Source organism: Pongo abelii, chromosome 8 (assembly GCF_028885655.2).
Source record: "Pongo abelii isolate AG06213 chromosome 8, NHGRI_mPonAbe1-v2.0_pri, whole genome shotgun sequence".
NCBI classification, from domain to species: Eukaryota; Metazoa; Chordata; class Mammalia; order Primates; family Hominidae; genus Pongo; species Pongo abelii.
This window is the reverse complement of record NC_071993.2, coordinates 131,521,630-131,536,735: the sequence shown is the minus strand read 5'-3', so window position 1 is coordinate 131,536,735 and position 15,106 is coordinate 131,521,630. Positions and strand designations below refer to the sequence as shown.

Genomic DNA, 15,106 nt, shown 5'->3' with positions numbered 1-15,106 from the left:
AGAGCCTATGCTCCTGTAGGGAGATTATTCTGGATGGTCCAGGTGGGCCCAGTGTAATGACATGAGTCTTCATAAGGGAAAGAGGGAAGCAGGAGAGAGTCAGAGTCAGAGAAGGAGGTGTGATAGCAGAAGCAGAGGTCAGAGAGAGAGGTGTGAAGATACTACACTGCTGGCCTTGAATACAAAGGGGCCATGAGCCAAGAAAGGCAGGTGGCCTCTGGAAGCTAAAAAAGGCAAAGAATTGGATTACTTCCCTAGAGCCTCCAGAAGGAATGCAGCCCTGCTGGTACTTCAAGTTTAGGACTTCTTACCTCCAGAACTGTAAGATAATAAATCTGTTGTTTTAAGCCATTAAGTATATGGTAATTTCTTGCAGTAGTGACAAGAAACAAATACAGAGATCCAGGTCCCTCACTTGAAAAATGACAAGTTGGTCCAAGGTGGCAAGTCTCTAAGTGTGGGCCACTGATAGGCTAAAGCTTAATCTGAAAATTCCAGGCTTTTCTTGGGATGCAATGAGTGTAGGGCATTGTCTATGTTAGGGTTGCATTTGGCTGCATGTAACAGAAACCCAGCCATAGTTGCCCAACCAAATCAGATTTTACTTTTCCTCATATATCAAGAAGCGAAGAGGAAGGAAATCCTGAATGGGACAACAGCTCCCAGGACCATCAGGCTGTCTCCTGCTTTCTGCTCCATCACCCTCTCGGCATGTGGCCTGCCCCTCACACTAGCAAGATTCCTGTTCCACCCGAGGCATCATGACTGCATTTCAGGCAGGAAGGAGGGGAAAAAAAAGAAAAAAGGGCATATGACAGCTGAGTCTTACCTTTATACCCAGAAAGCAAAAGCTTCCCCAGAACCCTGATCCAATGGACTCTCATTTGCATCTTTTGGGCCAGAGCTAGTCAGGTGGCACATGAACACCATAGTGTGCCAGGAAGCATACACCACTGACTGAGCTTTCGGCCTGTTATAACAAATCTACAACTCATGTCTGAATTTCAGCTCAACTATGAATCCATCAACCATCTATTGCTATACTAGACATATGCCTCATCCTTTCAGATTTGCTTGTCATAGTCAGGACTCTTCGGCTGCCAGTGACAGAAGCCAAATTTCAAATGGCTTAAATTTAAAAGGAATTTATTGGCTCGCACAACCAGATAGTCTAGCAACGGACAGCGTCAGGAATGGCTGGTTATCAGCTCTGGGCTCACAGAGTCTCCGGTACACCACCTGGTGAGGATCCTTTTCCTCAACTTGGTCTGGCTGTTCCAGAAAGAACTCTGATTGGCTCTCTTGGGTCAGTGTCCCCCATTGTCTGTGTTCCAATGGAAGTGATACTGTGATGTTCCAGCCTGACTGGTGCCCTTACCAGGGCTGGAGGTGGGGCACTTGCCTATAGTCCCACCATGACCAGAACGAAAGGGAGAGGACAAGCCCTCCAGCAAAAAGCAGGACACATTAGCCAGACGCAGCAGCACATATGTGAAGTTCCAGCTACTCTGAAGGCTGGGGCAAGAAGATCACTTGAAGCCAGGCGTGGTGGCTCACGCCTGTAATCCCACACTTTGGGAGGCTGAGGTGGGTGGATCACGAGGTCAGAAGATCAAGACCAGCCTGACCAATATGGTGAAACCCCTATCTCCACTAAAAATACAAAAATTAGTCAGGCGTGGTGGCACATGCCTGTAATCCCAGCTGCTCAGGAGGCTGAGGCAGGAGAATCGCTTGAACCCGGGAGGCGGAGGTTGCAGTGAGCCAAGATCGCGCCACTGCACTCCAGCCTGGGTGACAGAGCGAGACTCCATCTCAAAAAAAAAAAAAAAAAAAAAAAAGAAGATCACTAGACCCTAGGAGTCGGAGGCTATAGTGTACATGACTGCAACTGTAACTATGAATGGCCACTGTATCCTAGCCTAGGCAATATAGCAAGACTTCTCAAAAAAAAAAAAAAAAAAGAAAGCAAAAAAGCAGGGCACTGTGAAAGAAGAATAAGGAAGCGACATGGTACAGGCAAAAATAGCAGGTGCCCACCAGTCACCAAGACCTTTCTTGTTATCAAATTCCATCTCCCTGGAAAGTGAGACCAGACCAAGTGAGGGCCATATGAGCCAAAGAATCTTCTGTTTTATTGAGATGGGCTATAGTGGAAAAAAAAAAATCAGAGCACCATTGATAATAGAAATGCTTCTCAGGCCGGGCACAGTGGCTCACACCTTGGGAAGCCAAGGCGGGCGGATTACCTGAGGTTAGGAGTTCGAGACCAGTCTGGCCAACACAGGGAAACATCGTCTCTACTAAAAATATAAAAATTAGCTGGGCATGGTGGCGCAGGCCTATTGTCCCAGCTACTCGGGAGGCTGAGGCAGGAGAATCACTTGAACCTGGGAGGCAGAGGTTGCAGTGAGCCAAGATCACGCCACTGCACTCCAGCCTGGGCAACAGAGCGAGACTGTCTCAAAAAAAAAAGAAAGAAAGAAAGAAATGCTTCTCAAACTTTAATGTGCATTAGAATCACCTGGAAGGCTTTTTAAAACATAGATTTAGATTCAGGAGGTCTGGGCGGCCCTGGGAACCTGGAAGACGGCTGTCAGTTGATGTAGGCTATTTTCTGGAGTCCTACACGTGGCCTCTGCATGTGGCTTGTGTATCTCACAGCATGACAGCAAGAGTCAAAGAGGAAATGTCTCCAGGGCAAGTGTTCCCAGGGAACAAAGTGGAGGCTGCAGGGCTTCCTGTGATTTAGCTTTGGAAGTCACAGAGTCACTTCAGCCACGTTGTACTGGTCACCCAGGGCCAGGCCAGGCTCAGTGTGGGAGTGGATGACACAGGGGCATGAGCACTAAGCAGCATGGTTGATTAGGGGTGGCCATTTTTTGAGGCTAGATACCGCAACACGTCTACCAGTGTCGGAAACACCACATGGGGTTACATTCATGGTGGTTCTACGGTTCTACACCTGCATTTTTATTTTCTGTCTCCCTCCCTCCCTCCCTCCCTCCTTTCTTTCTTTCCTTCCTTCCTTCCTTCCTTCCTTCCTTCTTCCTTCTTCCTTTTTGAGACAGGGTCTTGTACTATGACCCAGACTGGAGTGCAGTGGCATGACTCATAGCTCATTGCAGCCTCAAACTCCTGGGCTCAAGTATCCTCTCGCCTCAGTCTCCCAAAGTGCAGAGAGGATACTTGAGCCTGGCCCCTGCATTTTTCTTTATAAAAAGCATGGTACCCAGCATGGATGACCTGAATAAAAGCATAAGCTTGTTCCACAGATGCTCAGCATGGGAGTCAGACCCCTTATGAACCTATATCCATACCTAAACATTTCTTGATCCGATTTTTGTCTTCAGCCTGTATGGTCTCTTAAGGTATGGGTTTCCAATCCATCTCAGTCAAACTGTGGAGCTGTGGGTTTGTGTTACTGGGCCACCATTTATTGCTTTCAACTCTTCAACCTACCAAACACCAAGGTACTGGTGGGCACAAGGATGCACGCTCTGCACTCCCTGACTTTAAGACAATCCAAGGGCCAGAGTCTGTATGCCAGGCAGTGTGATAAAGGCTGTGCCTGTCAGGGTTCCTTGACTCTGGCTAATTGAATTCCAAAATGCAGAGGGGAAGAGAAGGTTGGGAAGAGTGTAGGCAATTTACAAAATCAAAGGAAATGCTGAACAACTAGACCTGGGCAAGTACTGGAACCGTCAGCGTCAAGAGTGGGAAATAACAGATTATTTAGTTTTGGGCACCACTGCCACAATGAAGCAGTGTCACTCTGCTTCAGATACTCCTGGGAGAGAGGCCAGTGGGACTCTACTCCTGTAGGGGCTCACTCTTACCTCTTGGCCAGAAGAAGGTTGGGGGGCCTGATTGGCAGTCCCATCACTACCACATACAAGGGTGGGGGCCCAGGGGAATCTTATCAAAATCAACTACAGACACCAGAAAAGGGGGAGTGTATCCTCAGATCAGGCAAAACCAAGAGATGTCCATCAAGGGCTATGATGGCAGCGTGCCCCAGAAACAACATGGGAAGGAGTGCTCCAGTCGGCGTGGGGTAAGTCAGGGAAGCCCTCAAGAAGAAATAGTATTGTAGGGATGCAGTGAGGCTCCCAGGGAACCGGGAATGGAACAACCAGCATCAGGAAGAAGTCAGCAACGGTGGCAGCAGCTGGAACTCACCTATCTGCCTGTCTCTCGTAGCTTCTCCGCTCTGCTCTGCACTTCTTTTTGTTGTTGTTGTTGTTGTTGTTTGTTTGTTTATTTTTGAGACGGAGTTTCATTCTTGTTGCCCAGGCTGGAGTGCAATGGTGTGATCTCGGCTCACTGCAACCTCCGCCTCCCAGGTTCAAGTGATTCTCCTGCCTCAGCCTTCCCAGTAGCTGGGATTACAGGCGCCTGTCACCACACCTGGGTAATTTTTGTATTGTTAGTAGAGACAGGTTTCGCCATGTTGACCAGGCTGGTCTTGAACTCCTGACCTCAGGTGTTCTGCACGCCTCGGCCTCCCAAAGTGCTGGGATTACAGATGTGAGCCACCATGCCCAGACTGCACACTTGTTTTTGACTCTCCATGTCCCTGCTGAGTCTCTGCATCTCCATAACTTCTGTGAGCATGTGGCCCTCAGCGGCCACCCATCTTCATTTTCCTTGCCCATTAAGCTCAAGCACCCACCAGTGGCAGGGAGCATGCCCTAAGATGAGGGAATTGATTTTTTGTCAACTTTGGTTTGGGGTCAGGTGGGAAGGCTATATTTTCAACTCAGCTTTCACAAGTTAGTCTATGAGGTGTTGTTTTTTTTTTTTTTTTTTTTGTAGGAATACTTGCTGTGCTTGGCAGCCAGAGTTCAAAGCTCTGGTGGGAAATGGTAAATGCTAGCCTTTAATTGTAAATGACCTCTCCAGCACCAAGGGAGATAGAGTCCGGTAAACAAACGATGGATTCTGCTATCTGTGGCTTCCTTCTAAAATCTAGTGCCTACCCTCTCCCATATTATAGACCAATTTGAGTTGAAGAGGCACATCTTGGGGAAGGTGGCTGAGGTACTGGGAAAAGGGGTTACCCACAGGCTGTCTGGTAGTTGAGGTGTCCCTCTTTGTCATCAAGCTGTGTCTTATGAAGCTGTCTCTTTGGCATATATATCCTACCCTGGGGGCTGGCTCAAAATGCAGAGTTTTACCTAGAGAATTTCAGTTGCATTTTACTTTAGGAACATAAGATTTTATCTAAAATGCTTTAACACGGCTCATAATATTGCCCCCTCCCCCCCACTCCCTCTGCATAAACTGCAAATTCTTTCCATTGTTAACACTATTCATGGCACTCAGCGGCTCTTCAAGGCTGTGCTGGAATTATAGGCATTTTTGTTTGTGGAATACCTTGGGAAGCTTGGTACCATTGATTTGCATCAGTGCCTCCGGAATAGCCTTTGCCTTCTCCTTAAAGATGCTATCTAAACTGTGAAATTCATTAAATAGCCCCAGAAATGGATCAGGTTATTTAACACAACATCCCTAATGGTGCAATATCTCAGCTGTCTGCACTGATAGTGAACATTGTCTTGGATAGTGTTATCAGCCCAGGACACCCGCTATGAATATTGATCCTGAGCTTGTTACAGGCATCACTTGCCATCAGGACAGGTCAGGGTTGGAACCCACCTAGCATCAAAGCAATTTAAAGACAGCACTCAGGCGGAATTTTAATGCCCAGGCTGAAAAAAAAAAAATCAACTCTATGCACAGAGGGAAGGTGGCTTGCTGGATCTGGATATGTTATATAGGAATAGCGTGGGTATAAATACACATGTGAGGATGTTAGTGAGCCAAACACATGGCCAAGTTGTACTGAAAAGGATGCTCACTGCCTCCTGGTCTTTTACAAAACAGGTGGCCAGAAAAAAAAATTATCTAGGACCTCCTCCTCCACTATCCCCCACGTTGAAGAAAGTATCCTGTTCTTTGGTTAGCAGGTTTCTCTTTAAGTTGGATGAGTAAGAGAGGACATTTCTATCCCTTCATGTTGATGGGAGACCCAGCGAAGTTTCTTGTGTGCCATCTATTGCCTGCAGCCAAGTACTAAGCATGAGCATTGACATTACCTTGTGCTACAATGAACACGTAGACCAGAAATATCTGGCCGGGCACAATGGCTCATGCCTGTAATTCCAGCACTTTGGGAGGCCAAGGCGGGCAGATCACTTGAGGCTAGGAGTTTGAGACCAGCTTGGTCAACATGGTGAAACCCTGTCTCTGTTAAAAACACAAAAAATTAGGCCAGGTGCGGTAGCTCACGCCTGTAATCCCAGCACTTTGGGAGGCCAAGGCAAGTGGATCACAAGGTCAGCAGTTCGAGACCAGCCTGGCCAACATGGTGAAACCCTGTCTTTACTAAAAATATAAAAATTAGCTGGGCGCAGCAGTGTATGCCTGTAGTCTCAACTACTCGGGAGGCTGAGGCAGGAGAATCGCTTGAACCCAGGAGGCAGAGGTTGCAGCGAGCTGAGATCACACCACTGCACTCCAGCCTGGGTGACAGAGTGACATTCTGTATCAAAAAAAAAAAAAAAAAATTTAAGCCTTGCGTGGTGGCTCACACCTGTAATCCCAGCACTTTGGGAGGCCAAGGCGGATGGATCACATGAGGTCAGGAGTTCAAGACCAGCCTGGCCAACATGGTGAAACTCTGTCTCTACTAAAAATATAAAAATTAGCCAGGCGTGGTGGTGCGTGCCTATAATCTCAGCCACTGGGGAGGCTGAGGCAGGAGAATCGCTTAACCCCAGAAGGCAGAGATTGCAGTGAGCCGAGATCATGCCACTACACTCCAGCCTGAGAGACAGAGCAGGACTCTGTCTGAAACAAAACAAAAGAAAACATTAGCCGGGCGTGGTGGCACGGGCCTGTAATCCCAGCTACTCGCCAGCTACTCAGGAGGCTGAAGCATGAGAATCGCTTAAAGTCTGCAGTGAGCTGAGATCGCGCCACTGCACTCCATCCTGGGCAACAGAGTGAGACCCCATCTCAAAAAAAAAAAAAAAAAAAATCTGAAAAATAAGGGACAAGCAAAACAGAAAACCACTAAAAGAAGGAGTTTGTAAAGATTCACAGGTTTAAGGAATGTGGCCTCTACCATTCTTGGCTTTCTCTCCAATTTGTTGCTTCTTCCCTTTTCAGCTCCTTCCCTATATTTAACATCTGTGAACCTCAAGGGAAAGATGATTCATATCATTTAAACAAAATTTTTTGAGGTAATCTATGGAGTACAATGGAAATGATCCGGGTTTGGGTTACGCTTGGCTGTCTGGGCCTCCCTTGTCCCTCTGGTTTGGGGTATAGGGTGGCCCCTGGAATGCCACCATCCTGTGAGAATAAAGAGTCTCAAGGTTTCTCACAGGAGAATAAATAAGAGGGACAGTGGGAAGCCACATACTTCCATCTGGGGCTAACTTAAGGAAACCTATTCCTAGCTACCCTGAAGAACCTTAGCATTTAAAAATATAAACATGGGCCAGGCACGATGGCTCATGCCTGTAATCTCAGCACTTTGAGAGCCCGAGGTGGGTGGATCACTTGAGATCATGAGTTTGAGACCAGCCTGGCCAACATGGTGAAAACCTGTCTCTACTAATAATACAAAAATTATCCTGGCACAGTGGTGCACACCTGTAATCCCAGCTACTTGGGAGGCTGAGGCAGGAGAATTGCTTGAACCAAGGAGACAGAGGTTGCACAGTGAGCCGAGATCGCGCCACTGCACTCCAGCCTTGGTGACAGAGAGACTCTGTCTCAAAAAAAAAAAAAAAAAAAAAAAAAAAAAAGTAAACATGGTGGGAAAAGGTAGAAGGGGCGGCTAGGATCAAAAGGGTGAAGGGGGAGAAACAAAAAGGAAGATTAGAAAAAAAAATCGAGAACTGGGTGAGAAAGCGTTATCAAAACAGAAAACAAAGTACCCTATCCGTATTTCAGGAAGGCTCTGTGATTTGCAGTCCAGGTTCTGGGACGCCACTTTTTAGTTTCAGGGTCATCTTTTCTTTGGGATTTTCGAATTCCCTTTGGTGGGAGGTGGTCCAGTGGGCTTGGGAAGGGCACTTCCTTTCCTGAACTTTAAAAGCACAATCTGTCTTCACTTTAGGACTGGAGCTGGCTTGAATTTCGGCAGGGCTTTAAAGTCCGCAGGGAATACAGTGACCACCTCTGGGAGGGGCAGCAAGGTTTGAATGAGAAAAGCTACAAGGAGCTGGCTTCTTAGGATGCCTCTTCAATAACAGATGGGATTAGCAGCCCCCAGCACTTTAATGAGAAGGTTTCTCCTCCTCTTCCTACTCCTTACCTGCTCAGACAATATTAATTGCCAAGTCATTGTTTGGAAACCCTAAGGGGCAGAGAAGAAAGGAACAGCAGAGTCAGAGGTGGTTCTGGGACAAACACTAGGAGAAGCCTCAGAATTTGCCTGAAACAAATGCTTAGTGCTCACAGACTGCTGTGTGCTCCCCAAGAGACAAAAGAAGAAATTTAGGATTGGTGTGGCCAGTGGAAGCTTCTCCCACCACTGGTGATCACCTTCCCAGGGGACTTGGTGGGGCAGATGAGGGCCATTTCAACTGTCTCTCTTCTCGGACCTTAAATTCAAACCAGACAGGCATTTCTGAATCTTCTGCTTCTGGGGCTGAGAGGGAATGGGGGTCAGAGATGCAACCTAATTCTCAGATCCAATTTCTGTTGCAAACGATCGAATTTGTGACTCTGGAGAAGGCCTGAAGTTTGTCCATCAAGGGCTGTGCTCCGGGTCATAGCAAACCAGGGCAGACACCCCCAGCCATCTCACTTGGCTCTGTGCCTGAAGCCACCAAAGTTTCCAAAGCGGCTGGCATCCCGGTGGGGGCTCACCACCTCTCCAAACCTCTTGCTGGCCTCTGGCTTGGCTTTGGAGTGGAAGCAAAAGACTGAGAGTCCGGGATTTTCTCCCTCCGTTTCTGAGACAGCAGGATGTACTAAAAAAGCACTGACTGGTCCAGTAGAAGACCCAGATCCAAACCCAGACTCTGTCACCAACTCACAGTGACCCTGGGAAATCTCTTCTTAGCTCTGAACCTCGATTTCCTCATCTTTAAAACGGGGACAGTGGTCTGTGCCACGTGACGCCCATCTCACAGGGATGCTCAAAGAATAAAAAGAGATCGTGCAAGCCTCAGGGCTTTGTGAACGCTAAACTGTGAGAACGTGAGGGATTTTACCTCCGAGGTAACCGGGTCTGAAGTTGTTACAGTAATTCACTGGCGGGGAAGGAGATGCGCTGAGCATTGCCTGGAAGTAAGCAGTCCTGGCCTCAGTTGCATCCCCAAGTCTAAGGCGGGTGCGCCGGAGAAAGGGCACAAACTCAAGTCACAGAGGTATGTGTGTCGAGGTGAGGGATCCCCGGGATGGAAGCCTCCCTCGCGCCCTCGGAGAGTCCCAGAAGGTTGGGCGGAGGCGCGCGGAGCCGACAGCACTGTCCCCGCGGGCGCGCGCACCGGGCGCGCGGAGGCTTCCCCGAGCCGAGGCAAGCGGCCGCGGCACAGCGCCGGATAGTCCCGAGGCTGGCCCGGGCTGCGCCGGTGCCAATCGGCGCGCAGCCCCCCGCGGCGCTCTCCCCGCCCCGCCTCCCCGCCCCCCTCCCCAGCTTCACTTGGCCGCGCGGACCCGGCTCCCGGCTGGAGAGCTGCGGCCAAGCCACAGCCGAAGGCAAGCCCGAGCGGCGCCATCCCCAACCCCGCGCCGCCGACCGCCGGCCCGCGGGCGACGGGCATGCTGGCATGGCAGGACGGCGGGGCCAAGGCGGCTCCCTCCCACCACAAGATTTCTTTCTCTATCCTGGACATCCTGGACCCACAGAAATTCACCCGCGCAGCGCTCCCGGCCGTGCGCCCGGCTCCCCGGGAAGCCAGGAAAAGTTTGGCGGAGGTCGAAGCGGGGAAAGATGCCAGCTCCAGGGACCCTGTCCTACAGCTGGAGACCCCTGGTAAGATGCAAGGCGGCCCCGGCCCCAGGAGGCCTCAGCCCCAACACTGCGGAGTATATGGGGGAACAGCCGGGCCCGGTGAGTGGCCCTTAACAGCGTCTTCCTCAGAGAGAAGGCGCACGGGACCGGGTGCGAAGTGTAGCCCCCGCCTCGGAATTGGATAGAGGCAGAGAGGAGGCTCCCCGCATTACAGGGCAGGGATTTGCTGCATCCCTGCTCACTCGCCAAGCTCACTCGCACCACAGTTCTGATGCTCGAGGTGGAAACTTACCTGGCGCCTGTCTTGCCAGGCTTACTCATTTATCGGGCATTTAATGCGCTTGCCACGTGCTAGGACCTGGGCTAAGGGCTGGGATAAAGGTGATGAAAACTTCAGAATCTGAGAGATGGACAGCATCATTAACATCACCTCTATTTTATGGATGGGGGAGCTGAGGCTAAGGCTTGCGCCGGGGGTCTTCGTGAGTAGCGAGGTCAGGTGCCACCCGGAGACGCCTGCGGGGCTGGGCTGCCCCAGGCGCTCAAGCTCCCCAGACTCAACTGTTGACTGCGACTGGGCTGGGGGCGGGGCTCGGATGGAGTGTTGGGAAGCTTTTGGTACTTTCTCCTCGAAACCCTTTCTGAATTACTCCCAGCGCTGGCGGACACCTGATGAAGGGGTCAGGAAAGTTTGTGGCTGGAAGGACGGAAGACAGCAGGAGTCCTGCTGGGATCAGACAGGGAAAGGCGGCTTCCTGGAGGGTCAGAGGCTCAGGTCCCCGGGGGAGGCTGGGTGCCGCGCAGCCCCCTGCTCCCCTCCCCAAGTTTGGCGGCGATTGCCTGGGGCCCGGGGCGCCTCTGGCGGCCGCACTTGGGCCCGGGCCGGCGGCCTGGTAATTGTTCGGATCTTCTCTCCGAGGGGCCGCACTCCCTTCCCCCACCCTCGTGATCGATATTCTATTACTGGCGCCTGCATATCTCCTGCCCGCAGCTTGCAGGTACCGACTTCAAACCCCCTTTCCCTGTCTGATCCTAATATTGTTCGATTAAAACTTACCTTTAATAGATGACATCTATCGATCCGGCCCCGCACAAATCTGAAACTCTATTAACACGGCGGGAGAGAGAAGATGGGAAAGGGAATTTCACTTTAAAGCGGGGGCGGGGGTGGGGTGGGGCAGAGAGCTTAATAACTTCTCTTTTAATTGCTGGGAGTCCTAGACCAAAATAGGTTTCTAGGGTCTGGGGAAGGCACAGCCCTAAAAGCGTTTGACATCTAGATGTCTTAATACAATGATCCTTCTCCCCAATATGGTTACCCAATAAGGTCACTATTTTTTCTTAATGCGGGGTGTCATTCATTCATTTAGCATACATTTCTTGGACGCCTACTTGATGGCAGATTGTAAAGGGCAAGAGGACACCATTCCCCTAAACCCGCTGGCGAGGATGTGCCGTCCGGCCTGAGGGAAGCGCGATGTGGGGACAGGAGCAGCACCCGGAGTTGGGTTGGGGGGAGAGCTGCTTGCTCTAGGAAGGACGAGGAGGAGGTTTGGGGACCTGGAGAGGCTTCTGTTCACCGACCCCTTCTCCCCTAGATGCTGCGGGCCCAGGCGCCGGGCAGGCGTCCCCCTTGGAGGGTTCCGAGGCGGAAGAGGAGGAGGATGCGGAGGATCCGAGGAGGCCGCGGCTGCGGGAGCGGGCTGCGCGCTTGCTGCCGGGGCCAGCGCGCTCACCTGACGCCCCGGCCGGGGCACTGGCGTCTGGGGAGCCCTGCGAGGACGGCGGAGGCGGCCCTGTAGGGTCCCCCCCGGGCTCCCCCGGCTCCCCGCGGCCCAGGCGCCGGCGCGTGGAGCCCAACTGCGCCAAGCCGCGGCGCGCGCGCACCGCCTTCACCTACGAGCAGCTGGTGGCCTTGGAGAACAAGTTCCGGGCCACGCGCTACCTGTCCGTGTGCGAGCGCCTGAACCTCGCGCTGTCGCTCAGCCTCACCGAGACGCAGGTGAAAATCTGGTTCCAGAATCGCAGGACCAAGTGGAAGAAGCAGAACCCGGGTGCCGACGGCGCGGCGCAGGTGGGGGGTGGCGCGCCCCAGCCGGGGGCGGCGGGGGGCGGCGGCGGCGGCGGCTCGGGGGCCAGTCCTGGCCCTCCCGGCACCGGAGCTCTGCACTTCCAGACTTTCCCCTCCTACTCCGGGGCCAACGTCCTCTTCCCGTCCGCCGCCTCCTTCCCGCTGACGGCTGCCGCCCCCGGGAGCCCTTTCGCACCGTTCCTTGGGCCTTCCTACCTGACCCCCTTCTACGCCCCGCGTCTATGAATCCGGAGCCCCCTGGCCCCTCCTTCGCGGGATTCACGAGGGATTGGCATCGTCGTGTGCCCTCGGCTCCTCCACCAGGGGTGCAGGTGCGCGGTGTCAGCGCGCCCCTTCCCTTCCAGCGGCCGGAGACGCCGCATCCCTGCCCACCGCGCGCACCCGCGATCCTCGCGGGCCACCAAGGGGTCAGGGATCTGCGGTCCTTCAAAGTGTCCGGGGACGGAGGCTGACTCAAGCCTTGCCGTTTCTGGACCTTGCTGTTCACTTTGGGTCAGGTTTAATTCAGTTCAGGGGCTAGTTTTTGAGGGTCTGGGTGTTCGGCGCGGAGCTAACCAAGATGCCATGAGAGAAATACGAGGAACAGAGACGCCCTGGCTGCCAGCTGCTGGCGGCTAGGATGGAACCTTTAAAGGTGCTGGCTCATCAGAGGGTGAGAAACAGTCTCTGTTCACAATTGATAGCTTCCCCTCCTCATGCTCGATGGTTCAGCCCAAACCCAGAGATTTCTTCCAAATCCTGAACGAGGCTGGGGAGAGCTTGGTCCTGGAGCACACACTGCCGCTCTGAAATGGACTATTTTTAAAATGTATAAAACTCCACATTTCTAGATCTTTACTTAAGATTCGGACTGGAACGCAATACTTGTTCCAAATAACCTCCCCAGGTTATTCCTGAGAGAGGGGGTACCTTGGTTTTCGGAGTAGGCCAGAAGTTCGTGGTAGGAAAGGTGACTGATTTGTAGCTAGACTCACCTGCTAAAGTAGACACAGGTCTGTTCCACTGCAAGTTTTGAGAACAGCTTGGACCAAACCACACAGTGACCCCAAAGGCATAAAAATGATAATGAAGGCAGCGATGGCTCAACTAATATCATGAAGTCTATGCATGAGGCTGCCTACTTTGATTTGCAGTAGTTGATACTTTAAAACTTCAGTCCTGGCTTATCTGCCTGTCCCAGGGATTCCTGGGCTCCCAGTAGTGAGCCAGGTTGGGGAAGAACTAGCTCCATCAGCACACACTACATGTGGACAGTTGGACTGGACTGTTTTTTAAAAGCACAAACTCAACATTTTTAGATCTTCGTCTAGGATTCTGACTTGAAAACAATTCTTGTTACAGACAGACTCTCTATGGTGGTGAACAAGCAGAGATTGTAAGGGCCCATGAAAGCAATACTTGGGTGTGAAGAGCTGTCATGTTCCTAATGGATTCACCTCCAGGAATCTGATACATGGACATGCATGTTAACTGCTGCTTTTATTACCTCCCTTAAAAAATTAGTTCTGTGAAATTCCCTTGCCACTTTTGCCTGGAATACATTTCCTTTAGTTTTCTACCTAATATAATCTTGTAGCCCACATCTCAGAAACCCAGAGGTCATGTATGTTTCATTCTCGCTTTTGATTACTTGAGGCCAGCTGAGATCTATGTGGATACCATATTCTTTGCTATTTTTTGGTAGCCTATGCTACTAACAATCAAATTTAATGGTCAATGGCTTCAAAGTAAAGCACACTGTTTGGTATTATGGATTACATTCCATTACTATGATCTTGAAATATCTAGTTCTGTTATCAGGAATGATAGAAAATATTCCCCATTTCTCCTAAATTAAGTGAAGACTTAATGGTTCATGTGACTCTCATAAGATTTGATAGTATGTATTATTTAATTACTTAATATCCACTAATCAGACTCTTTTCTTTCTAAAGAAGAATGTCCCCCAAACAACACATTGTAACTTTCTAAAAGACAGTTGGTGCCAGATGAGATTAAAAATGCAGTTACTATACTAGATAATATTCACCTTACACTTTGGTAAACACTCCTTTAATAACTATTTGTTGGTTTCTCAAAAGCAATATCCCATATTAAACAGACAATTCAAATGTGACAATTCCTCTGTAACAAAGAAGCTGAATTCTGTAATAAGTGGGAAACATTTCATTCCAGTCTTCTCAGGTGCCAGAATCACGGACTTCAGTAGAAGAGAGGGAATAGGGAGAGAGGTGGGAGGCTGATCTGTTCATGGCCTAGCACGGTGCTTTTATTCCTGACCCTTCCGGTTTCCACAGATCGTTGCAGAGGAATGCTTGAAGCGTGTGACTTTGGACTTCTGCTGCTTTAAAAGACCCGGTGGCTTTCCGACCAAATCCTTAGACTCAATCTATTGGTGTGTTTGTCTAATAAATTCTTTTTGTAGTAAATTCATTTTTATTTCTTGTTTCATTATTCCTTGTTCTCTATTAGCAAAGCTTTAAAATAAGTTTGTAATTATCAGAAGGTATTATAAAGTATATATGTATCTCTCCTTCTCCCCATAATCCCTAAATAGGGAATATTTCTACACTAACACTCCTTTCTTCAGCCATTTCAGACCCATGCTAGATATACCCAGAGTGTCTACATTTGCACGCAGTATATACAGACACACATTTCAGGCCATTTTCTTAGCAGAAGCAAAGCATCTTCACAGAATTTGAATCAGTGGCTGCTAATTGTATCAACACCAACCTATTAGATTTCTAGGACATTAACTCTTAGCCTTAACCTTAAAAGTTCTTAATACCCCAAAACAGCCTGGTAGGTAACTTTTCAGACTTCGGCCATCTGCTGGTCATAGATTTCTGATGTTAAATATTACCATTTTAGATCCCTGTTTGAAACCACATAGCCAAGGAACTGTATTCATAGGAGTGACTGGAGAGTGTTTCTTACATTGAGAGAAACACAATCCAATTTATGGGCAGAAATCAATTTAGTATGCTTATCTTTATAGTAATAACTTTTTTTTTCTTTGAGACAGGGTCTTG

General features: G+C 50.0%; 1 protein-coding gene across 1 annotated transcript; it reads left to right on the top strand.

Moving 5' to 3' along the window:
* The first annotated feature begins 9,718 nt into the window (after positions 1 to 9,718).
* Positions 9,719 to 14,463, top strand: NKX1-2 (NK1 homeobox 2). Its single transcript, XM_002821243.4, has 2 exons — positions 9,719 to 10,000; positions 11,578 to 14,463. Exons 1-2 carry the CDS (start codon positions 9,787 to 9,789, stop codon positions 12,294 to 12,296), a joined length of 933 nt encoding a protein of 310 aa, XP_002821289.3. The 5' UTR covers positions 9,719 to 9,786; the 3' UTR covers positions 12,297 to 14,463.
* The last annotated feature ends 643 nt before the right edge of the window (positions 14,464 to 15,106 follow it).

What these genes read in the sequence shown, in the direction of transcription:
- NKX1-2 (XM_002821243.4), top strand. Translation starts at nt 9,787, where the DNA reads ATGCTGGCATGGCAGGACGGCGGGGCCAAGGCGGCTCCCTCCCACCAC. An exon ending in CCTACAGCTGGAGACCCCTG is followed by an intron (nt 10,001 to 11,577) that starts GTAAGATGCAAG and finishes CTTCTCCCCTAG; the next exon opens with ATGCTGCGGGCCCAGGCGCC.